Source organism: Phaethon aethereus, assembly GCF_964289735.1.
Source record: "Phaethon aethereus genome assembly, chromosome: 2".
In the NCBI taxonomy this organism is placed as follows: Eukaryota; Metazoa; Chordata; class Aves; order Phaethontiformes; family Phaethontidae; genus Phaethon; species Phaethon aethereus.
In genome coordinates this window covers 115698011-115724896 of record NC_138582.1, presented here as the reverse complement: position 1 = coordinate 115724896, position 26886 = coordinate 115698011, and the positions used below count along the sequence as shown (strand labels likewise).

Below are 26886 nucleotides of genomic sequence, written 5' to 3'. Positions count from 1 at the left end.
GGTGAAGGTGTAATGATCTGTTGCTCTATAGGAGGTGTTAAGGAAATACCGCCATTCTCCAATGGCAATATTCTGGCAGGCAGGAGAGGAGAACCTGCCAGAATGAATCGGCTCATACCAGAGGCTAAGGTTATTACCGCCTGCCAAAATAAACCCTACTGCTACCAGCTGTGTTGGGACTTTGGAGCTCAAGGCCCAACACTGATGAAATTCCTCCGAACACTCAGAGATGTTGCCTGTTGCCCACTAACGGCCCATGGTGCAGTAGTATTTTGTTACTGAAGTTGTTTGAACAAAGAAGTAACATCTCACTACATCTTTTTTTTTTTGCCATTTTACAGATAGCAATGACTATTCACAATGAATTCTGGTATTTAAATCAAAATATTTGTCTAAGTTACATATTTCATTAAAGTCTTCCATCTGTAGGTGAAAAAGGAGGTGGAAATAAAAGACCAATAAAAAAAGCATTGTTAATGTCTTTGCAAAAATTAAAAGTTCATTGCTCACAGGAGACCACTTCTCTCCCCACGCTGTTTGAGCTTGGCCAGTCTTTAAAATGTAGTGTGCTGCCAACATCAGCTCCCACCGTCTGTCACAGAATTAACAGCTAACTCAGGGCACAGTCTTGCCAGCTGCCCTGGGGAATCATATTCCTGACCCCCTCAAAAAATCCTCTTCCAACTATAAAGCAAGCAAGCTGGATATCAGCTGGAGACTTGAAGGCAGAGGACATTCTCCAATGGCTGCTTTCATACCTGCTTTTTACCTTCCTGCCACCTCCTAAATGAACAGCCTTGCCTGACAGGCTTTGCTGCAACTCTTGGCTGCGGGTTGGCCGCACAGCGAGCTGCCTCGCGGCGCAGCTGCCTCGCGGCATGGGGGCCAGGCTGCCTCGGGAAGGAAATCTCTCCTGCCCCAAGTCCCACTGCTTTGAAGGAAAAGCACAACCACCTCCTGCAGTTTGGCCCTATTCTCGGCAAACTGAGAGGCATCCAAGTTATTTTTAAGCCTAGGCACAAAGGTCAGCTAAGACCTGTGCTGGAGGTTACAAACTCTTTCTATGTTATTTTTAAGCAGTAGTTAAGGAGTGAGGTCAGACAAAAAAGCTCCAGAATCAGGCTGCCTTTGTACCAATTCCTGAACCACATGGTGAGGATTACTTTAAATAAAAAAAATAATACTATACACAGTAGTATTTTCTTGCTTTGTTTCTTCTTAAGACCTGCTTTCAGGCTTTTGATCAACAGGTATAAGGACAGGGTATACACAAGAAAGCCCATATAGAAGTCGACATAAGATAGCCTAAAACATCTCACCAATAAACCCAAACCACAATTATTTATTCCTCAGAGGATACCTAGGAGACGAAAGAGGCTGTCTGGATAATGCTGCTCTATGTTGTGTCAGGTGAGTCTTTCATGTGTCCTCTAACCAATGTTTTGGTCATTAAAGCATTGCTGCCACTAGCTGACCATCCTGCACCCCTGCTGAAAGTCACTGCTGTCACAGCAGAGTCAACAGAATGGAGCATATCCCTCATGCCACAATGGCCAGCACTCACAGAGTTTGGCACCTTCTTTCAAATCCACCTTCCTCAGCTGTTTGAGCTGAGACATTGGATTTTACACTGAAGGGACTCAGGATCAAGCACATAACTCCATCAAGCCACTGCTGCTGGAAAAGGAGAGGAGCAGCTCATTGGCAAGGCATTAAAATCTTCAAATTGCCCTAACACAGTTTGCTAGAGGACATTGACTGAAGACACAAGACGTCAAGGTAACAAAACACAGCCTCTGGTAGCCAAATAGGACCTTTACTACAAAACACTCAAAAACCTCCTAAACCCACAAGCAAACAAAGACGACGCGCACCCCACTGACTTTGACATTGGGGTATCACTAATTAGTCCCTCTGCAGGAAAGAAAGTTTAAGCCTTTAGTTTCACTGCCATCTTCGTTATTGGCAAATCACGTTATACTGGAAAGATCAGATCTCAGGCAACCACTTACACACAGTGCAAAGTCTTGAAGAAAATTCCCTTTCGAAATATACTTTGTCTCCAAATCTCAGAGTTTTCTCATCAAGGCTTAAAGCCATTATAGCCCAGTTACACTATTATCGTGTTTAATACCTGCTGGTTGGGTAAATAGGTAAAAGTTCCAAATAGCATACAAGACACCCCAAGCATTTCAAGAACCACTTCATTTAGATCTGGCTTAAGTTAGTTCATCCTTTATGATATTCACGTATCTTTAGGAACTTGGGACAAGTTTTATGCAACTGAAATAGTAAAATAAAAAAAGGTATCCTCTAGAACCAGAACTTGAAGCTGAATAATGTAACGGTCTGCATCTTATGTTTTTCTAAGTCCACTTTCAAGGGGCTGAAAACAACCAACTGTTTAGAAAGGCAGTAATTTAGCAGAGATGTTTTTGCAGCAAACTGACAAATATTTTTATATTTTACAGTCTGTTGGATGACATAAGTGGAGACAAGAAAAACATCCATTCCAGACACCTGCATCTAAAAACCAAAATAAACCCAAAAGGACTAAGAAGGACTGTATGAAAATTTCACTCGTACCTGCACTCACGTCCTTTATTGGATTGAAATAAAGAGACAGAAACATGAGTTTTCATCTTTCAAGGTGACAAAGAGTGCACTGAAACACTAAGAACTCATACAAAAGGCAAGGCTGTTCTCACATTGGCATGTCTCTAAAACAAAAGCCAGACATTTCTGAAAACTGTAGTACTGAAACACTTTCACTCTTTGAACAGAATTAAACAGCTCAAAACCAGTAAGGGACTGCATGCTGTGAGAGCTTAATAATACGTCCTTTTTGGCTCATTGAGTTTGAATAGGAAGTCATAAAATTCAGAAATAAACGTACATGTGTTACCAAAGCGAGTGTGCATAATGCTTTCTATTGGTTTGGCAGCGGCAGCACTATAGCCTTATGTCCTGGGCAATTTATTAACTGAGAATCTTACATTAAACGTATACCGTTATGGTAGCTGGCTTGCAACCAGGGAAAACACAAGATAGGGCAGACTGCTCCTCTTTCTTGCCACCATTTACAGCACACAGCATAGGTTTTCTCCGTTGCTTTGCAATTTATCTATTCTTTGACACTTAAAGCTGTGGCTCTGTTGCAAGGAACCAGGATTTTCAGGAAAGGCTGGGAGCCGCAGAGGCTATTTTCCTTAAGAGTTGGGGTAGGATTTTTCAGGACATACTGGAAGGGAGTGAAAAGTAAACGGGAAAGGTGTATTTAACTGTGAGCACCCTTGAAAGTAAAGGCCTTGGGGTTACTTGTAGGCTGTCAACAAGTTAAAAATAGGTAGCCGAGTACCTGGATGTGCTATGCCTCCAACCCCGTTTTGAGGCTTGTTAAACATATACACATCAATCTGAATGACAACTGTACAACTAGAGATCTGGTGCAGGAATTTCGAGGGCAGAGTATATCCTGCTACCACACTAGTGCCATTAAATGGGATCTATTAGATACTTATTCAAAACATGCAGGAAATACAGCATGCCAATTACTTGAGTTCAGAGATGCAAATTAACTTACCTTAAGCTGACCTATTTCTTTAAACTTGTAAACTTCAAATTCCCAGAGCTCTGTGTTTTTGCCAAGAATTTTCTGGCACTTTCTGGAAGGAAGATGAAAGGGGAAAAAACAAAAGTAGGTACACAGAATAACACAAATGTGACAGCATTACTGTAATGATCCCTTTCTCCTTTCTTCTCCCTATCAAGACACTTTCAAAGGTCACTTATTTTGGCAACAGTTGCTTCAAGCAGAGTATGCCAGGTACTCCTCCTTTCAGATCTTACAATTTCTTTGCATCCAAGAGTACGTGACTGCTTACTATGCATTCACCCTTACTGATTAGGGCCATATTAGCTTTATGAGTGTTTTTTTAAATCTCAGCTGAGTAAAATGGAGCACTTAAAAAGGTATGCTTACACATCCATATACCTGAAAACAGAAATCTTACGTACTTCCCAATTCTTACTTTAGATATCCAAATTTGATGTTCTTGTTTACACCCATGTAACCACAATTTATTTTCTGACGGTCTTACATGTAATGACACACTAATAAACTTATGATTATCAACATGCACAGAAAAACCTCAACTTTGAAAATCTAGTGTGACTGAAAAAAAAAACGGCTTACTTTCAAAAATACATATGTCTCTATTCTAATTAAACTTTAGAAAGATTATAGTAACTTTTGGGTCAAGAAAGGCAAGGCAATAGCAGGTACAGTAACACATTTGTATGTTTTGAATCTTCAGAAACTCCAGAACACACAGAAAAATCAACATCACAAAATACTTCAGAATCAGTAATTTGCGTTTGCTTTTTCTGTGCACAGATACACTTTAGCCAGCAAAGAAAATCTTTAATATGTTACCGAGCAGCCAGGTCATACTCTCCTTTCTCCACAAGGTGATTTATATAAGCTAAGCCAATGTCCTAAAGGGAATAAAAATAATGAATTAGTTCTAAAGTTTGGAAGTCAAATGCTTGACTACCACAATAACCATCATTCCAACTGCATGCACCGTCATTAGGTCAAGCACCAGGCCCTAAGTGGATACCTTCAATCCTCCTTTAGATGTAGGGCCCACAGACCAATCAACACAAAATACTTGCCTAGATCACTCACAGGTTCAAATTAAGATGCTCTTTTAAATAATTCTCACAATGACATTGACACTGGAAAGACTGTGCCACCTGTACATATTAAGGATTGTTCAAAACATAGCAGATCAGTCAGTGCCTGCATTAGTTATCACAAAAGTAAAACCACCAGCCATTGTAGGCTTTGTCAACACAAAGTTTGCAGGGGGAAAAACACTGAGAATATAACCTAGTGCTGCTCCATAAGGTAAGGGAATTACCGAGAATTTACCAAGATCGTTACATTTTATTACATACTAAATTCCCCTCTCAAGCATTTATCACATAGGGCAGCTGTAAAATTATTCGGGTAGGCATTTAATATATTAAAATTTTGGTGAAACAATTATACTTTGTAATCTAATCCCAATGCTGGTGTCAAGGTCAATGCAGTGCAGTGTACCCACTGCATAACTTAAGAATCACATAACTAAAAGCGTATTTTTTCCAGAAAAAAAGAGGGTTGTACAATGAAAGGGAAAAAAAACAGTTCTTGCTTCTTATAGAAAAAAACATTTGTGTCTTCTGAGACACAACATAAAATTTTTTTGTCAAAATCAAGGACAGTACTGAGCGGAACAGAATATGAACTGAGGTACCTAACAATTTAAATTGTTCAATCTACTACAAAGTTTAAAAAAAAAATAAATTCATGCACATAAACCAGATTTTAGGATTTGATTCCACTGTAGGAACCACCTTTGTACTTTCAACTTCATCATTATCAAGAATGGGGATTTGTGGCAGTCTCTTTCTCCTGTGGGCCAGCTCCCCAGTGAGCAGAGAAGACAGTATAAGGAAAGGTGTTATGTGTCTGTGGTTGTTTAGGACCCTTACATTCTGCTGAAGAGGTGCAGAGGGGCAGTGATCATTACTGCAACCTAAAAAATACCCAGGACCCCCAGACCTATCAGGTGGTGTGAGTGTAGTATCATTGGTCTGATCGCTACTGGACAGTGAGAGCATGAGTTGTTTTAAATCCTTAAGGTCAACATTTTTTCCCCTCAACACATTCCATGGGTTTTGCATTAGAGACCAAACACTCAACAGATCTGCTTGTATATACCCCCACTGAACTTCATCCTAGCAGAGCAGATTTTTGCAAACCATCTTTTGCAAGGGTCACAGAGCGGCTAAATCATACAAACTCTGTGATAGGTGATGGCATGCCATCAGGCCTTGATTCGACTTCTGGATTACACAAAAAGAACAGAATTTTTAAGACATACAGATATACAGTGTGCATATTATAGCAGTAATCTGGCTAGAAATTAAACATTTTCTAACACTTTGTACTTAAAATAAGCTTCCATTTAAAGAAGCAGCAGTATTAATGAAATACCAATGTGTTCACACTGAGGTCAATCTAAACAAACTAAAAAAAGAGCTAAAATTAGCAATGCTTTTGTGGCTATTACATTATCATCGACACCCTTTGTTGCTCTGTGAAGGGACTATGAACACGGGAAGTAACTATAAAGGAGAAAGGAGCTTAACTATGTAAAATAATGAGAATTGCAAAGCAACATGAGAGTGCTAGATGTGAAACTGCAACTGAATTTCAATAGCATTTAAAAGGTCTTCCAATTGCACCTTTTAAACTCCTGCCAAAACCCTGTCACATGTACAAGGTAAAAGTTAAAGAGAAATGTGTCACCCCCCTCCCAATCTCTAATGTTGTAATACTGTGTGTTACTTGAAACAGCAGCAAATTTAATACAAAAGTAAAAGCAAACAAAAACCCCATCAGAAATCAGAGAAGTGCAATTCTCTTCTTTTTAATGTCAATAGTACCTTCATAAAATCCAGATCCTTTCATGTTTCACACACTAACATTCCTGTTCTGCAGCTGAAACCAGGAAATCGAATGCTAGTTGGAGTATGCCTAACAGCTATTGTCTGGTGCAATACAGAACAGGGAATGTGTTTGTAGCATCTCACAGTGTTCTAAAAGATATCAGATATTTTGTTTTGAAACGAAGTTTTGAGACTTACCAAAATCTTGTGCTTTTTTATGGTTTTCTGACTTATCTCAGCTGCCATCAAAGCTTCCTATGTTCAAAAAGTAGAAAAACAGAGATACTAGCCAACTATACAAACTTTCAATACAGAAAGCTCTAGAACTACATAAATCAACTATTTTTCAGAGCAGGGTGTCTGAAGCGCTAGAATTTTTAATGCCATGGTTGGATGAACAGCTTTGAATTCATACTCAAAAAAAAGCAGTCAGCCAAAGAGAAAACTACTTTTGTTTCCATCTGGGTTCACTCCACATTACTATATTAGGATCAAATCGCAAGATTACAATGAAACGGACAATGCAATCGCACTGCATCATTTTCAAATGAGAGCCCTTCACTACCAAAACCTTTGAAAAAAATCATCAGGAAATGGGGTGAGGGAAGGCTACCTTGCACTACGCCAGCCCAAAAGTCTTCTCCAATCAAACTGATTTATATTTAAGTGTCTTTTGCTATTCTTCTACTTCTTTCAAATGTAGAAACAAAGCTGGCACTTTTACAAACAAAATGAAACCTTTAACATACATCATAATACACAAGCTATCTACTACCTTGAATGGCTTTCACAAAGGCACACGCACAGCTGTCACTTGCAAATTACTGGAGTCTTCAGGGACCAAATGCTGTGATTTACATAAACTGCAAAATTCCACTCATCATGAGAGTTTGCTATTCAGATGCAAAAGCATCCACAAGGATTTAAACAAATCTGCGCGAGGAATATCATGATTGCATTAACAAAAGGAATACGTGTTGAATGGCTTTCCCACATCTTTTTTCTTATAATGGGCATCCAACAAATAACATGTAAATAAGCATTTGCAAGTTACTTTATGCATCATTACAAGTGTTCTAAGTTATTAACTGCAGGACATCAGAATCCAGAACACTGGGTGCATGTTAATATTGTCTGTAAGAATTTATTATTATTGTTTTAGGTGTTTAGATATACATGCTTAAACACAACAATATTTAGTCATCAAATACAGCTGCTTTTTCCCAAGGGAGGTGTATACCCTTGTTTTTTAATATATTGACTCTGTTTTTTTGTGAGTAACACTACTTTTAGCACCAATAATTACAGTTTAAGCCCGTATTATTTTGCTTTTAAAAGCTTCAACACCGAAGGTAAGTAACGCAGAGCAACACACAGCACCCTAACATAACCTTTTTTCATTCCATAGTGGCAGTGATATAGAATGGGAAAAATCTAATATGGCCCCCCCCCCCCCCCCCCAGTCCATTTACCTTCCCTCTTTAGTTGGGATAGATCTACAAAAATATCCACGTACCTCATTAGTTAACTGGTCTGCTTCTTTAAAGCCAAACCCCATCTTTAATAACTTTCAGTGACAGCTAATATATAAAACATTTCATATCTGATGCTGAGAGCAGTATTCACAGCATCTAATTCAGCTGTCTCACTTGGGTGCCATTTAGATGAGTTGTTTCAGTAGGAAGACTCTCTCTCCAGAGAGATGGTGAGATGTATAGTCAACTCCTACCCTTTACAAGCACTTAGTCAATGACTGTAGGAACAGAAACTATCCCATCCAAATGATCTAGCGAAGTTCATCATCCCACCCCAACTTCCAAATGAGGAAAGCCTGAAGGAAAGAACGTTGTAAAAATTACTTCGTATTTCTTCTTTTCAAGAAGCCAGTCAATGTGGTCATCTTGGTCCCGCTCTTTAGCCACAACCACATCTCTTGGGCTGATGATATAAAAAAGTGATTCACCTTCCGAATACTCTGCAAATGCATATACAGTTTTATTATTATTGTATTTTCCTTAAGCAAAGTCCTGCTTTTTAGTATACCCTTGAGGGGAATTTAAAAAGAGGAGATGCAAGGGAGACAGCAAGGCTAGTCCTGCAGAGCATGCTTGTTTGGGAAGCTGTATTCTCCAATAAATTAAAACTGGTTTAAATGGCAAAACAGCTTTCAAAAAAAAAAAATCACTACAGCTTATTGCAAATTCTGATTCATCCACTATGTGTAAACTTTATGATGGTTTAGAACACATTATTATACTTTTAGAGGACTATTACACTACATAGCCGGCAATAAACCTATCCTCCCCATCAAGGTCAAGGCCATCAAAAGCATAAATGATAGATGCCATAACCCCTGGGGACACAGCACATCATTACAGCAATGCATTTGCAATGCTGTAAGTTAAGGTGATATGTATAATGCATTTGCTTATACCATAAGCCTTTATTTTTGAGTAAGCTCAAAGTAAAAATGTACTTAAAGGTAAAATCAGAGGATGACTGTTCAGAATAGTTACTAATTCCACAGAACCCATGAAGAAACACCATCAATATTTTGTAGGTACAGGAAAGAAAACCATCCCCCATCCTTTATCTGTATCTATACAGGCATACAAATACACTCCTGAACTGATAAGCAATCCGTAAAATAATGCTTGTTTTAAAGCCATCCAAAAAATTTAGATTTGTCAGATTAACTAGAATATTCATTACCATAAAAGTACAACTGTGGGCATCAATGTTCTGCTTAGGGACAGTTGTAAAGAAATTTCAATTCTACTGATAGCAGCAGAGATGTTTTGGAGATTAGGAGGAGATATACTATATTTCTAGTGGCTTAAGGGCATTGATATACACAAAGAGGCCTGCCAAGCCTATGATTTGAAGCATGCTGCCAGAGAAGATGCTTAAAAATCAGATTAATGGATTTTAAAAGCCAGAAGGAATGTTTCTGTATAACAGAGGCTATATAATCTTCACCAATGAATTCTGCCGCAGCTTTGCCATGCATCTTTCTGAACTGCAACACATATATTAGAAAACCATCCCATCTTATTTAAAAGACTGATATATATTGTGCCAGGCCTTAATCTCCCTGAGTGTTACATAATTAAACCTATCTTCTAGGCTGAACTTGCCAAACTCCAGTTTCTATTCATTACATTTTACCATTATAAAATATCTGTTATACACTGACAGCTTTGTCAGCACAGGGAAGCTAAAATATCAGTGAGCTCCTTTTAAGCTGATCCAGGTGCATGTTACTGTTGAAATGACATTTATTCCATCTTTGGCTCTAAAGCAGCTTTTCCAGACACTGTATCACTCATTTCAGTACTCCTGAAGCCCTTTGTGTCCAAAGAAACAGAAGAGCTCCAACAGATCATATGTTGAATACATCTCCATCAAAGATACTGCCTTCCACAATACTGGACATTACATGAGATCTATACTTCTGCCCTCCCCAGTATGTCTGACTTAATAGATGGCATTACAAATCATGATGTTTAGATATGCACATTTGTTTCTTGTGGATTTTCACTTTACACTTCAGTGTCATCAGCAGTTATAGACAGTTATTCAAGGAGATGACATAAAAATGAAAAAGGAGGCTGAGTCCTCCCAAATCAAGTCTTTTTTAACCAAATTATGGAAACAAAATAAAACAATATTAAGAACACCTACCTAAATGATAATCTCTACACTCATTTTCCTGAAATCCTCGTACTGTTAGTGCATCAGAAGAGATCTCTTCACAGGACTCAGGTAGGGGTTGTACAATATCCAGTCTAGGCCTTGCACAACACTCCACTTCCTAAAAAAATGCAGATACCTTAGTTGCATTCTAAACAATTTACCTTAGCAATGCTAACTAATGGTCATCTACAAACAAGGATGAAATTTCAACAACTGCAAACATTCCCAAAGGTCCAGTACTTTGCACTGGGCACTCAGTTGCGAACCACGCAAGTTGCAAAGTTGTGCTCCACAGAGTGGCTGTAATCGCCTCTGAAACGCAAAGGAAAGTTATTCCTACTCTTGGCTTGCTTCCCTTGAACAGATCAGCACACAGAGAAGGAAGTTTAGACAAGACAGAGGTCTAACGCTTCCCCGGAGTTTGCTCACTATTTTTCTGCTCTTGGTCACAGACGTTTTGAGGGCTATCACAGATGATCATCAACCACTGCATCCAACAAGCAACAGAACAATTTAAGACACATTCTCAGCTGGGCTCAGGCCCTGAAAGACAGCACTATAAGAATCAGTGATATTCTGGTACTAAGATGAACTTGAGGTTTTTTTAGCTGGTGTTTAAGTTTGCACTTCTAAGTGTCCAGCAGCAGCAGGGAAAAAATTAATCTGAGAATAATTTAAAACCTTTGCTGTGCTGATGATTTTAGAGTAACATGAACTTTCAAGAGCAATGTAGGTGTTTATGGTAAGATTACATGAATTTGCATCTTCTATCCAAGGCAAACCGCTGCCTTCAACTAGCTGTGTTTTTAATTAAGTCAAGGTCCAAGACAATACCTTATTTTCTACTTCTGGCTGTAAGTTATAGCAAAATACCTAATGAAAGAGTGAGGAGAAATGCAAAGTGGATTTACACAGCCCTAGCCTACGCATTGGCAGCAGCACCACTCGGGTCTTTCCTCAATTTAACTGTTCCAGTGCAAGTAAAATAAAAACAAAGAAAATAAAATATCAAAGTTCAATTCTGACCCAACTTGTAACAAGTAGGAAGCTGTCATTTGAAAGCTGTGAAATTAAGCATAGGAAGAACAGTGCTCCTCACAACAGAACAGCATTTGAAGTGAGCAGCACTTCTGCTCCAAGCTCGGGCACCTCAGGCTCCATGGAGCCAAGACACTAACAGAGGGGCTCCCACCACACCAGGGCATAGACAAGGAGAGAAGAAGAGTACTTTTGTTTCCCTGCTAGACTTACCCAGAGAACTGAGAAGTTATCAAAGTCCAGCATTTGGAGTTTGTTTAAAAGGCTAATTAAAAGCAAATACATGAAAAAATCTCTTTCCTACATCCTATTACCATTATATCACCTGAAATTCTCTTTTCATCTTTCCTTCCCGAAGCACTTAGAATGACTTTAACCTTTATCGGTCACTACCTCCTTTATACCAGCTGCTTTCCCATGCTACTACTTCATTAACAGCAGCTTCCCCATTCCCTTGCTCCCTAGACATTTCAACACACCTTTTCCTCCCCCTTCCTTATCCCATTTGTTTGTCTCCTTTTCTTTCACTGACTCTCCCGCACTAGAGGACTACTGCACTGGCTCTCTTGGGAAGCACTTGCTGTGACATTGTTTTTCTCCTTAATATAAATAAAGAAATAATAATCTGACATCCTGCAGCAGAGCTAGAAGCTAACCCTATTGATTTCAGCAGACTCAAGCTTTTGTTTGAACCTACAGCATTTCATTGCCTAGCAACTTGTGCACCCAGTTGCTTAAGGTTACTATGGAGATGGCTGTTCTAATGCAGACGTGCTATCAAAGAGATGATCAAGAGCATCTGCCATTCTCACACCGCAACTTCAAGGATTTCCTCCACTGCCTCGTCTTTTATTTGGCAATATGAAATAAATGTCGGAGACAGACGTGGCACTCGCCCGCACACAGTAGAAACGGCTGACATGAATTCTAATTTCTACCTATCTACACATGTATCTGGGCGTACACAACTAAAGGTCTCGGAAGCAAGGGAGCCAATGATGCCACCCGCTCGCAATCATGCATCCCACCCCCGCCACAGTGGCACTTATTGCTTGAGTTGGTCAACTTCACTACTCTCATTTCTTCCAAGATGCAGTGTCAGCAAGTCTCTCATGGCATAAAAAGATTCTTCATTTCTTCTGGTGCAGAAATAGCAGAAAGAAGGAGAGAAAAAGACAGAGAGGAAAAAAAGGAAGGAAAAGGAAAGAGAAGGACTATCTAGAGAACTTCTCTGCCTCCTGCAAGAAATAAAGGAACCCAAACAGGACTTCTGAAAGGTAAGTACACTTGTCTTTAACATCACCTCCACTGACCTTATTTTGGAGGTCAGAGAAGTTTCAAGCACTGTTCATTACTAGGGGACTACAAATTTTTTTCACAGATAATCAGATTTGTGTGACTAGTTTAAGGCCCCACTCACAGGGCAGTTTAATGCTGTGAAGAAATTCTAGCGTAAATACAATTACCGTTTTTTCGGAAATCTCCTTTACATATGAAAGTATAACAAGCTGGTCGCAGAGAGGCGCAAGTCCACTGATATAAAATTCAGTGTCGAACTGGAAAACTGAAATACAGGAAAGACAACAGACTTACATAAAGGAACGTGTATTAATTACTCCCCAAGCAAAACACCCAACTGATTTTCAGTGGCAATCAACAGTATGCAGTAGCACTTCAGAGAAATGAAGACTCAATACATGTAACAAACCTACAGACTTCCCAGCTGGATCAGCAAGATGAAAAATTACATTTAACGTATTAAATTCCGTTGAAGCTTGCAAGAAGAAATGTTTGTGCTCCAGGACATGCTAGAGATGAAATGTTTGAAATGAATGGTCAGCCTGATTTTCAGTAATCACATTGAAAAAAAGGAAACAAAACCAAAACCAAACTCAGTAAAACAGGCAATAAATCGAACGTCTTCATTGGTTTGCATATTTGCAGCAAGTCATGAGACTGTAAGAGAATCACACCTGCTACACTTCTTGGCATGTTATATGAAAACACAAAGATCACAGTTTATTTATCGTCATTTTAAACATCACAGGAAGATTTATAGATACCCTCATGACAAAGAAAACATATGGTTAAATAGTCCCTTGTTCTTAAAACTGAACATGTAATTTCCTAAAATTTGTTTTAACATTGAGATGGCTACATGATGACTTGAGGAAGAGAAAGAAAGAGAGCTGAACTGTATTTACAAAAGGGCTCATTAAAGCAGACCTCTGCCACAGAAATAGCTGTTTCGTTTAATTCTTCTGGATTTACAGTGGATTCAACAACTGGGAAGCCCTTTTTGTGGTCTCCTCTCTCACGGGGCCCAGAACAGGAATCATCCAAGTGGTTATGTTAGAAAAAAAAACTTATACTTATAAGCTTTTACAAAAATGTCAGATGCATCACCATTTTCTCACAAAACATGGTTTTAGGAGAATCTAAGTGCAAGTAGAAAAAAAACTGTTTCCTTGCTGACTGCTTAGCACACTACATTACTAGTATCTACTGTTTACTAAAATAGTTACTATGTTAGCAAAGCAAACGGAAAATGCAGCATAATGACACCAAAAATAAAGCTAATTTTCTTTAGCTAAGGTAATAAGAAGGAGCAGGAGAAATAATAATCTTCCTTCTAAAGGAGAACAAAATACTGTCAAGTACAGTACAGATTTGACACCTGTCTCTCAATGAATAAGCAAGTACTATTTTTCTCTTAATGACTGCTGACACTTTGACATCACTGGGGTACCAAAGCATGGCACAAGGGTAGAGCACTCAATCTATTCTAGGAGAGAACAGGTTCACATTTGTAATCCTGTACATAATTATTTTGTTCTAGCCTGCAAGACTGATGAGATTACTTTGACTGTGTCACATGTTGCTCTGAGTGATGATTTTAAACAAACCATGTCAGGAACATATACATATCTTATTCCCAGTTTACAATTTAGTATTTGGCATTTTAAAAGAAAAAACAAAGTCAAATCCATAATGTTGGCTAGAAGGACAAGAAAAGAAATTTTATTTCAGCGTTAAAAAGCAGTAAGAGAAGGCTCTCAAAGGCATATAAAATATTGTGATTTGAATCCGAAGAGAAAAACACCATGGTGAACAGTACATTTACAAAGATTGTGGGGACAGTTTCAAAAAAACACGTATGTTTCTTTGACTTTGACTGGAACTTCAGTTCCTTTCCCAGTGAAAATGTTTGTAACATCCACATAATGGTGTATTTAGGGTCAAGCAGTAGTACTGTTCTGCAAGACAAAAATAAACAAACAAATAAAAATCACCACTTCAACTTTTGTTTTTAAATAGTTTAGTCTCCTCGGTTTCACTTTCAGCTTTCTCTAAGCTCATCCTCCTCAAGAGGCCTTATTGAAACACAAAGCTCTAGCTCTGCTGCTACAGCCTTGAACAAAGAATAGCTGGCATAGACAGTGCTTCTTGACCTGATGAAAACCTTTGATGCAGCTAATCAAAAAAGTCTCACTGAAAAAAATTGTAGAAGTTATAGCTGCACAGAAGACTAACAGGTTAATTTGACTTACTCTCTGGACACTTTTTTGTGATCAAAGGGAAAAAAAGTCCAACATAGACGCATTGCAGAAATGCTATTAATTTGAAAAGGATCCAAAATAATTAAAACAAAGGTAGTATCAAATAAATGGGAATGACCAAGGTATGGTCACGTGTCATACATGTTTATGCCTGTCGTAAGAGAAGACAGAAGATACGCTGATAGTGGATCTACTCTATGTTCAGCTGTCAAACAAATTATCAGGAAGCAAAAAGAAGAAACCTGCAAATAATTTTTTTGTTGTTTATTAAACAAAATGTATGAAATAGAAATACACCACACTACAGAAATGAAACAATATATGCTACATTATTTACCCAAACTCTATAAAGCAACTTTCTTTGGAATTCAATGATCCACACACATGCGGTGGACGGAAACTAAAAGAAGTCTGTTTCGTCTAATCAAATCTCAAAAACCAGCGCCTGCTTTTCCACTGCAGATTTATAGAGTGAAATTCTGCTTACAGTCTGAGGTTTTTGCAACTGATTTCAAATGGGGCCAAGGTTTCAACATTGTCTTTTGGGAAGTAAACAGGAAGCTGAACTAGCACACAAAGAATTAACATGAAACTTAATGTGTGGAGAAAAAGAAGGATGTTCTGGGGTGTTTTTTTTTAATTCCATTTGATACATGAAAGAAATGGAAAAGCCAACACACAAGTTAATTTTTAGGTAGCCCACTCATCTATCAACAGCAGCCGAGCCACACAGCACCATTAACCATCCCAGCTCACCTAGAACTCTGGTGCACTGTTAACTGCTTCAGTCCTTAGCTGCTGGGATGCCACTACACATTCCCAAATTACCTTTTATCCAGCTACTCCAGGTACATCTGCAAAATTTGCGGTCATTGCTGTGGGCCACAGTACAGCATACCCTTACATGTTCACAAGATGGTATCTCCGCCACCAATGCTTCTACTGAACTAGGTTATTTATGCAAAACAGATTACAATATAAAATGGCATGTTTTGATTACCTATGATCATGTGCAAGAAGGTGCATTCAATATAAAATATAAAAAGACCTTTTTTTCTTTTTTCCACAGTATGTGCATTAAGTTCCAGTTAGAGGACCGGAAAAGGTCCCGCAGAAGTATCACTTAGGCTATCTTTAGATGTACAGAAACAAAACACAAAGCATAAACATATATACATAATATATTTTTACTTAAATAAAAGAATATTCTTACTTTTAGATGTACAATATAATCTTTGAAGAAATTACAAATCTCATATTTTTAACATTCATATTTTGCTCTGAAAATCTTCATATATGAACACCTGGTTTCTATCTCCCATAAGACTCCACAACAGCCTTAATATAATTCAAATTTCCAGGGCAGACCTACCTCTGACTAGAAGCCTAAGCAGAAAGGTCAGGATGTGCCCAGTTAAAGAAAAGTCAGGTGCAACTCAAAAGGCACTGTAAACTTCTGGGGAGGAGCAGTGAAGTAACCCACATCGAGATCCTTTATTTGGGCTTGCATATCCTTAGAAGTCCCTGCAAATTTTCTATCCAGACTACTATATGTGAAATCAAGCAACTATTTACCTAATTATGTACAAATTGCTATGGCATTTTAATGGACTATCTTTTTCCTTGAATTTCAGTAGGAAGAGCAGTAGGGTAAGACTAAAATCAATGGTAAGTGCTATGCATCGATAACTAGCAAAAACTGATGCTTCCAGACTTGGAATTCAGACCCTCTACTATTTATTTACAATCAAAGTGGTTTGAAAACTCATATTCAAATTTATTTGTTTGAATATTGAAGGTTCAGAAAAACTTTATAGAAAAAATTAGCAGCCATTAATCAATCATTCTATATATAACTTCAAATGCCACATGGCAAAGAAGATGAACATTTTCATTAAAGCAAAGCAGGGTAATGAAAATGATACTGTTAATTGAATACGATCACTGAACAAAAAAAACCCAACCACCTAGGCTTAAAATCAGTAAAGCTTCTGTCCCTGAAAACTGTTGCCTTACCACAGCACAGAATGGAAACGAGCAAGAATTTTGCTATGAAAACAAAACCGTTTCTCTCAATTAAAGTACCATGCTAATCAGAAAAATCAAGAAAAAAGCCCACTACCTCATCATGCCAGTAATCATCCATTTGCTGAGGTCTACTCTTCCAATTAAATTAGAAAAATGTTTTGTCTACTGTAAGCAATGTTACAATTTGCTATTTTACCTGCAGTCAGGTTGCCTGTAACAGAAGTGCTACCATGGTGCTGAAATCATCTTATCCCTATTCCACCTCACACAGCAATAAAAATCATCTTTAGAAATATGGCAATTGCCTGTACAACTCTCTAGCTAGACATACACAACCTTTAAGGAAATCCCATGGAATCCGTGATGACAACTAGAAAGTCAGGAGCTTACGTTTCAAAGCTTCAAAGTTGATTTTCTGAAAAACTCTTTTTTCCATTACATATTGAACTGAGGAAACTTTGCTAACCAACAGGGAAATATTCAGGAGTCTGATAGTCTTGATTAATTTTATCAAGAAATTTATAAGTGATCAGTTTGGCTTGCAGCAAATCTTAGTGGAATTAGCTATATAAATGGGTTGGGCTTTTTTCTTTTTTTGTCAACTTTCTTCTCGGAGCGTAGCAGACTTACTCCAATGAAATTAAATGTTTGCATAAATCAGCATATAAAGCTGATGACATTTAGTCATATTAATTTCCTGCTCATCACATTCATTAATTAAGCTTTACATTCCATCTATATAACGACAAAAATCTTGGTATAGTAGATCCCAGTATCTCACTTCACAAACCAAAAAATAAATACTCCTGTTTTCTTTTCAGATAAAAATGTGTAATCTCAATGCTGGGTGATAATTTGCCATGTAGTTATACAGTTATTCCTTCACAAAACATACAGGTGTCTTGTTACAAGCGTATCCACAAAACACGTCATTTTTAAGCCAGAATTCTACTTTATGGGGAATTTGGGGGAATGCAGAGGCGAGACAAGTGCGCAAGAGGTATTGCTGGCTGGTTGGCACCTGGAATTAAGATGAGGTTGCTCAGATAAAATTTGGGCTAAAGTAAGTTGAACAGGAAGTCTCTAATTGACTTCAAGTCTTTTACTGACTTCCAATGTTAATCTCTTATTTTAAATATTTTATTCAATATTTTCCACTATCATTAACAACCTGAGTAGCTGAGGCAGAGATAAAGTACTTCCTCATGAAAGTATATAAAATCCCGAGCTACTTGACAAGGTCATTGAAGACTAGATGCCCTGTTTCACAAATGAAAAGGCATCGTATTAACTGCAAAGTGCTAATTAACCAGCCTTGTCACAGACTCCAGTTGAGGAAGGGTTCCCTGTTCAGACCAGAAGTTGTCCAGCATTACAGCTTTTGTACACACATCAGGAGTGAGCACAGAGGCCAAGCACTCTTTAAGTAGGATCACAACAGCATTTAGTCTATGCTAAGCTTGTAATTCAATACCAATAGTTTCTAATCAATACACTACTTCACAGCGGTAGCTGACAGAGCTAAACGGATAGGATCTGCTCAGCTAACATACGTTTAAACCTAAATAGAAAAATTTCACTGGAGTTTATCTTCAACACTGAATGAAGACCCATGGACACAATGAACTGTAATATATAACCAGAGACAATGCAAAAGATTACAGAAGAAAAGCACCATTAATATATTGAAAGATGTAAATAAAATTAGCAATACCATGCAGATCTAAGTACAGGAGACCTGTATAATTAACGTAATTTCTCTTACAGGTAATCACAGCATTATCTTTTTTTAAAATAAACCAGCTAGAACAGTTCCGTGATGTTACCTGCCCACATTAAGGGCCACCTGGTTTAGTAAATATGGTAGACACCATATTTATTTCCTGCCTCAGAGTAAGTATAGCTGTGTGTCCAGACAGACTGAGAGATGAGGAGGACCTTGTTACACAGGATCCTATGAACCTAATTTGCAATGCAGGAAATGCTCTGTTTCCTTATTCACGGGGCTGCAAACCACTAAGAAATATTTGTTATTTACTAATGCCATCACAGTTTACTATGATACTATTGCGGAAGTTTGAGGCCCTCAGAAAGGTTCTAAAGGAGACTATTAAGTCTCCTACTCCACTTCTGCTTTTCATTCCAAGTGCAAAACTCTAAAAGCAGCGGGGAAAAAAAACCCCCAAAAACCCCCACCCAAAGAAGTCCACACATGCATGACAAAAGCTATACTGTGTAATGGGTTTCATTTTTCTTAAGTATGTTGCCAAGATGTTGGCAAAAGATGTCGGCCAAGATGAGTCAAAACATCTGAAGCATATTCAGCTATTCTGCCACTGAAGGATATTCTTGCCTTGTAGAAATTCTTTACATTATGAAGTGTATCAGCTTATGCATCCACTTAGGATATTAATGGTCTTGCAAAAACCTATACTGTTGCTGGTCTGCCCATTAACAATATCAGATCTTCCAGTATGCCTTTAAAACATAAAGTTGAAATAAAATTGAAAGAGATGCTATAGCATGACACAAAGCTCTCAAGAAGATGTTCTATGTGACTACATCAAAAGCTATTGTAATTTATACTGAGACTTGAACAAATAATGTGTCTCTCTTCCCTCCCGATTTAATACCGATGTTCCAATGAGCAGTGCTGACAGCATTTGGCAGAGCTGTTTCAGTGCTTTGACATGAAACCAAAGAGAAAAATCTCAAGCATGTCATTAACAGTTGAGATAGAATTCCAGGTCTTAAAGAATACAGAGATTTTAGGCTAAAAATTGTAAGATTAAAAAAGTTACTTCCACAAAAGTCTCTAACCTTCAGGTCTGCACCTAAATCGTCTGACAGCTTTTTCTTTTTAATAAGTGAAGTTCCAACAGAGAATCATATCAGATTAGCTCCCTCCACATAGACACATTATATCTGAAGCAGAAGTTGCCTCTGTTCACTTGTCACTATGTAAACAAACCCATTTAATTATTTTCTAAAAACTACTTACAGGTACAGAAAATATTACGTAAAGATTTGAGGCTAAAACTCAAGACTGAACTTCTCCCTGACAAAATTCTCCCAAATATCCTAGAAGTCCACAGTTAATTATTCTGTTGGGACTATGTAATCTTAAACAAATAGCTTTCAGGTCTCAGTTAACTGTCAGGCATGCCACCATCTCTCAGTATCCAGAGTTCCTACAGAGTTTAACAAGTCTCCTAGTTGATTTTCAGAAGCTATTTTAAAACGGTTCTTTCCTGAAATTAGAAAGTAGAGTATACACCTATGCCATGCACCATTCTAATCTGACGTAAATCAGGATCTTACTTGAACACTCTCGTCTACAATCTCATGTTGTTATAGTCAAGACAAGGAATCACCAAAGTTTATAAAAACTGTTGTCCACTTCAGTCTGTAGAGTCCCAGAGGGCCTGTTTATCTTCCCAGCACTACCTCTTCATATATATTTCCTTTCCTCAGAAGAAGTTGTGACTTTTTGTTTACACCCCCTCTTCCCCTCCAAATTTCCTTTGAATTCCACTTTACGCTTTACTTAATAGAAATTTTGCCAAGACCTTTTCCATTAATCAGCAATAAAGAAATTTATTCCCATCACCTAAGCTAGACAAATAAGAAAGCAAAGGAGAACATAAAACATAGAAGCAAAAAAGGGAACAAAAAGAAATTCAAACCAATACTCAAGCACTATACCAGAGATGTTTTTGAAAAAAAGAGAGAAAAAAAGTTATGAGCAGTGTAGCCAAGTAACACATAATCAAATAAATTCGCATCTATTTTCTCCTTCTCCTGATCATCATTTAACCAAGATTAAAAAAAACAAGTTCTCTGTAAGACTCTATGTGAAGGGAAAGTTAAGACATCAACCGTTCACAAAAGGATCTCTGATTTTAGATGATCACAGAATTTAAGAATCTCTACAACCAAAAAAATCACCACCTATGCAGGAGCACATTATGACAACCTCATCAACTAAAAATGAGAAGACATTTATGTCATGACTACATGTAGCCTCTGAACTGTAACAGCTTCTTCAGGCTAGAATGAGAAAACAGACCTTTAAAGCTTATATAATTTTGAAAAAGAGCGTATTCGCACAATCATACCTATTTCCACGTAGCGGTTTGGAAGGTCACGCATTTCACTGGCATGCCGTTCTTTTACTGAGCAAATCTAGGAAACAGAGATTTGAATCATTATGATGAACCAACTGTAATTCCTAAAATGATACTAACTTTTCCCAGAAACTCCTTATCTTATTGAGACATTGTCGGACATGCATTTCTGTATTTTGAAAAACACAGGCTGTAAAACAGTGATGATGCATCACTGAAGAAGAAAACCAGACAGGAAAGTTGTAGCTGTAGTCCACAGCCATACAAATACACTGGGAAAGGAGAAGGAAGATGGACCACATGAGACAAATCTGAAAACATCTGCCCATTACAATTTCTTTAGCATATATGTGAGTTTGGTTTTGGCATCTTCTCACACTTTGCGTCTCCTTATTTTACAATTTCAGTAAGAATATGCTATTGCAACTCGCAACAACAGGAAGAAAGTATGTACGTGTAAAGAAACGCAAATACCCAAATGTTGTGAAGCAAGCACAATACAAGTGGGAAGACAGGTAGCAAACTTAGGACAAACCTCCTCATTTGTAAAACTCTAAGTTTAACGCTCCAAAAGCTTTTTACGCTTCACTCACCTCACTTCACCCTCCCTTTCCATCTACTCCTACAGAGCACTTTTAATTTCCCACTGTGCAGTGATGTAGCAGTCTGTGGTAAGAAAACAGCTAACAGGCTTGTAACAAACTCATGTCAGGTGCTGGTCTGAGCAACTCACAGTCAGTGTGCAGCACACAAGCTCAAAATGCCAGTTCCCTGCTGAAAGCAGAACAAAACCCCAATCTACCTGTCCTCCCACCCCACCTCTTTTTATCCCCATGGTTGACTGAAATCACGCAGCTGCTTTAGCAGTCACAACCTCCTCAGCCCCCAAAACAACCTCCTCCAAAAATACCTCATGGTAAGTTGGTCTTCCTTAATGCTAATCAAAAGAAATTAATTCAACAGCCCACTAAAAGCTTTTAAAAGAGGTAATCTCTCCAAGGCACAGAGGAGAGAAGTGTCCCTGAGGATTACGTTCGCTGCGTGCTCACACACAGAGATCTGTCTGACTGCTGGGTGTCTATCACTGCTCCTCCTCATGAGGGTCAGTCCAATGACATTTCTATGGCAGCAGGAGTTCTGCACACTGTAGTCAAACCAAATTCTATTTTTTTCGATTGTCTTTGCTTTTCAGAAATAATCCTCTGTTTGTCTGTGATAACAGCAAGCATTTATTACAAAGACAGGTAATTGCACCTTTACTGAATTTCCCCAGCCAATAATCAGTGTTAAATTATCCTTCCAGCAAAGGCTGCAGGGATACATATCTGGGCGAAGGCTTATGTCATCTCGAGGCACATTGGTAATTCTTTGCTTGGAGATCATGTCAAGTATCTTCACGCCCTGGAAGTTTAAATACAAGAGAACATTATTCAGTATGACTGTATTGGGTTTGCACAGCAAGGTTTTTGTAGCAGGGAGGGCTACAAGGGTGGCTTCTGTGAGAAGCTGCTAGAAGCTTCCCACATGTCTGATGGAGCCAGCTAGCATTGGCTCTAAGACGGACCCGCCACTGACCAAGATCAAGTCCATCAGCAATGCTGGTAGCACCTCTGGGAGAACATATTTTAGAAGGGGGAGGAAAAAAAGAAAAAGGCAACAGAAACTGCAGCTGAAGAGAGAAGTGAGAATATGGAAGAGCAACAGCTCTGCAGACACCAAGGTCAGTGCAGAAGGAGGGGCAGGAGGTGCTCCAGGCACCAGAGCAGAGATTCCCCTGCAGCCCATGGGGAAGACCATGGTGAGGCTGGTTGTGCCCCTGCAGCCCCACAGTGGAGCAGATCTCCACCTCCAGCCCACGTGAAAGCAAGAGGGTGCCCAAAGGAGGCCGTCACCCCATGGGAAGCCCACACTGGAGCAGGTTCCTAGCAGGACCTGTGGAGAGAGGAGCCCAGGCTGGAGCAGGTTTGCTGGCAGGACTTGCGACCCCGTGAGGGACCCAGGCTGGAGCAGTCTGTTCCTGAAGGACGGCACACCATGGAAGGGACGCAGGCTGGAGCAGTTTGTGATGAACTGCAGCCTGTGGGAAAGGACTCATGTTCGACAAATTCATGGAGGACTGTCTCCCATGGAAGGGACCCCACACTGGATGAAGGGAAGAGAGTGAGGAGTCCTCCCCTTGAGGAGGAAGAGGTAGCAAAGACAACGTATCATGAACTGACCACAACCCCCATTCCCTGTTCCCCTGCGCTGCTGGGCGCAAGGAGGTAGAGAAAATCCTGAGTAAATTTGAGCCCAGGAAGAAGGGAGAGGTGAGGGGGAAGATGTTTTAAGATTTAGTTTTTATTTCTCATTATCCTACTTTGATTTTGACTGGCAATAAATTAAACTAATTGTCCTCCAGTCAAGTCTGTTTTGCCCGTGACAGTAACTGGTGAGTGATCTCTCCCTGTCCTTATCTCGACTCAAGAACCTTTTGTTAATTTTTCTCTCCCCTGTCCAACTGAGGAGGGGAGTAACAGAGCAGCTTTGGTGGGCACCTGGCATCCAGCCAGGGTTAACCCACCACAATGACAAACTCCTACTCACCACATCAAATATTATTTTGTATGCTAAGGCAGTCATAGCAGTTTATGGCATAAGTTTCAGGGTAGGGCTGAGCGTGCCAACAGAAAAAGCTGTTGATACAAAGACCCATCTAACCCAGGAGGTGACAGAAGGAACGAAGGGATTAGAAGTCAGATAGTTTAAATTCACATGCCAAATGAAAAGATATAGTAAGTGAAAGAGTGACAGATTAGCAATTCCTGTCATGAACCAGTTCAGCTTGTTCAGCTGGTGCTACTACTGGAGAAATGAAAAAATCCCAGCTCTTCCACAACAGCCCCTGTAGGGAAGCAGAAATTTTCAGCTTGGAAAAAGAAAAGATGTGAAGCAACAGCTCATTAAGATAAATGAGGCCAATCTGTACTTCTCCAGAAATGCATTTCTACGCATACATTAAAACAGAAAAGCAAGCCTATTTAAACGATGCTTTGGTTTTTGTGCTGAGATTTTTCACTGTCTCTTCAGGAAAGCTCCTAAACTAACAGATCAAGAAGTTTAAAGAAAGAAAGAAAGATTAAAGTCATTTGGGTGGGGGGGGAGAGCCATTAATCATTTTTCCATGCCATTTAGAAAAGGTGAGGTATAACTTTTCTAATAGCAAAATGGAGATTAATTTCATGTTAAGTAATGACTTGTTCTTAGTGATTTAAAAACAAAAGTCCCCAAAATAAAACAAGAAGATTTTAGTAGGTATTTCCTTTAAGCTCAGTGAGCAAAAAACCCAACTCTCATGATCACAGAAAAGGGGATGGAAAGGACCTTCAAAGGTCAGTGTCCAGGATGCCATTCCATGTTAGGATTTTTCTAGTGACAAAACTGATTTAAAAGATTCCCCTGCCTGTTTCTGCTCCCCTCTCATGAGTTTCTTTGTCCCCAACTGTACAGATTCAACTGTTTGTAAGTCAAAGAGTCTAATCATGGGGGTCACGGTCTAAGCCAGGTTTTGCCTTCCCCCCCACCCCCCCTTTTTTTTTCTTTTTTATTTCTTTTTTTAAAAACAGAAGGAGCAGTAAGTGGTATGTAGGTGGGCTGGTTTGTTTTGGTTTTTTTGGTTTGTTTTGTTTTTTCCCCAGTGATCTTTGTCACTGAAGAACTGTGAGTATGGAACACATTCCCATTGGCATCTCTTAGGTTAACAGCCATCAAGGTTAGCTTACAGCATCTGCAACATACAGAGCCCAGGTCTCTGGGTAACAAACAAGGAGCTTATGCTTTGTGTTTTCTATGCTCATCTGATAAAATTTGCAATCTTGCTTGAATTGCATTTTAATAAAGTTGTCTTTATTAATCTTACCACTTTGTCTTCAAGGATATTTTTCAGATAAAAGTGACCCATATCACACCACCTGTTTCTCTACAAGGCAGCAAATCCTATATGGGATAGACTAGTTTATGTTTGAAGTGCCTTTCCAATCCATAGCATAGGAACCTCTATAGTTAAAAGTATGCCATTTGCCTCATGAACCAAATGGACTTTCAGAGTCAACTTCCTACCGTGAAGGAGTCTAAAATCTCTTCAAATGGGAGTTAAGCAGCCTAATTCCTCTAAAGATTTGGTCGTCAGGTGTCTCTGTAAAACTTACACTCTTGGCCATGGAGAAGGAGAAGAGGGCACAGCAGCAAACATGGATTGACAAGCAGAATTAGACCATGCCTAAATAACCTGGAGCCCATCTCAGAATATCCAATGTGTAACAAGCTCACATACAGTGTACAAAAAAAAAAAAAGGCATAAGAAAATAAAAACTAGGTAGCCATGCACAGTAAGAAGAAAGGCTATAAAAGATTTTCTCTGACTTCAAAAGAAAAAGTGGAACACAAAACCTTGCTAGAAGATGGAGAAATTTTTAAAAAGGTAAAGGGGGAAAGGAAAGGCCAATAACCAAATATATTAATCTTTTGGAGGGCAAGTGTCATTTCATTTTTCATTGAAAGATAGGCCCTGACCATGGCTTTTTGTCTCTGACATATGGCTCTCAACATTTTATTAGTATTCTGTGTTATGATGTGGCATATCATCTCTAGGAATAGCTCTCCTCAACTGTCCTATCTATTCCCAGCAGGTTCACCTAGAATATATATTTTAATTAAAACCTTCAAAAGAGCTAATGTTATGACAACCAAGCACTCACTGAAGTTTCAATACTAATGCAGTTATTAAAGGGGAGCAAATAAACAAAAACCCACCTCCAACAATTTCATAGCAAACTGGTTTTGAAAGGAATAAAAGAACAATGACTTTAAAATATTTTAATAAATGCTTCCTTTCAGAAGGGAAAAACAGCAAAAGGAGAAAAGCTAGTGTTTCAGAAGTACTTTCACCACATTTTAAAATAAGACTTTGGAATTTAGACATGATACACACTTAAAAACATATCCCTCACTGCTGAGCTTTAAAACACAGACCTTGACCCATCGATTAGATATACAGTGATAGGTGAAATACAACACTCAGCATGAAAGCAATGGTTGCCTTTAAAATATGAATTACACTTAGAGCAAAAAGGGCCTATTTTCTCCTAAGTCTAGCCTTTTCCAGTGGCCTACCAAAGTAAGACATTATTACTGTAATTTTTTATAATTTACAACATTAGAAGTGCATATGATAATGTCACTTCAATACAAATTACAAAATCCAGACAGGTTTGGGGTGGTGGGAGGTGGTGATGTTCTGTTTTTCACATAAAGAAGAGTTATATTGGCATTCATTTCTTAGACATTTTCCTTCAATAAATTGCACTGGTTAGAAGTCTGCTATACAACAGTGTACAGTAGTGACCACCCCTAACAGTAGTATGCAGAGATACTTTTCTCGATTTTTTCAGAATTGGCAATCATATAGAGAACACTGACTAGCCAGCATGAAACGCCAGAAGAAACGTCTCTGAAGAAATGGGATCTAAACCACTATCCTTCAATGCCTTTTATACTCAATTCTTCAAATGTACCACCTTTCAATGGAATATTTTGGCAATTAACATTGAAACATTTCAAATATCAGGGTAATGCAGCAGTATTTTTGTTCATTTAACAGAGGTGAAATACTTACCATGTTATTGGCCCAAGCAATTAAGTGCCCTCTCCATTTTACATTTCTTATATTTCCTTCCCCTTCATGTAAAACCGAAGGCTTCCATCTATTCATCCAGCCTCTCTCATATAACAGCAGCTATGAAGAAGTGCAACAAGAAATATTTCTGTGACACAGTGCCGTTTGTAAGCATGGGAGGTATTTTTTTGCTTCATTATCCCTTACTCTGCTTGGATTCAAGGGCAACCAAAAATACACACTTGTCACAAAACAAAAGCAAATACAGTAAAATATTTTCATA

At 38.6% G+C, this 26886-nt stretch overlaps 1 protein-coding gene across 2 annotated transcripts in view; it reads right to left on the bottom strand.

Moving 5' to 3' along the window:
* Positions 1-26886, bottom strand: part of VPS41 (VPS41 subunit of HOPS complex) — a gene marked incomplete at its 3' end in the record, with an annotated part of 112459 nt that overhangs the window by 27053 nt on the left and 58520 nt on the right. For both annotated transcript variants that reach the window (XM_082014943.1, XM_082014944.1), the window contains exons 8-16: positions 26604-26723; positions 22205-22351; positions 20942-21008; positions 12702-12799; positions 10186-10315; positions 8361-8476; positions 6700-6756; positions 4436-4497; positions 3584-3665 (exon numbers count right to left, since the gene is read on the bottom strand). In XM_082014943.1, coding sequence (XP_081871069.1) covers positions 3584-3665; positions 4436-4497; positions 6700-6756; positions 8361-8476; positions 10186-10315; positions 12702-12799; positions 20942-21008; positions 22205-22351; positions 26604-26723 — 879 coding nt within the window. The remainder of the gene's footprint in view (positions 1-3583; positions 3666-4435; positions 4498-6699; positions 6757-8360; positions 8477-10185; positions 10316-12701; positions 12800-20941; positions 21009-22204; positions 22352-26603; positions 26724-26886) is intronic.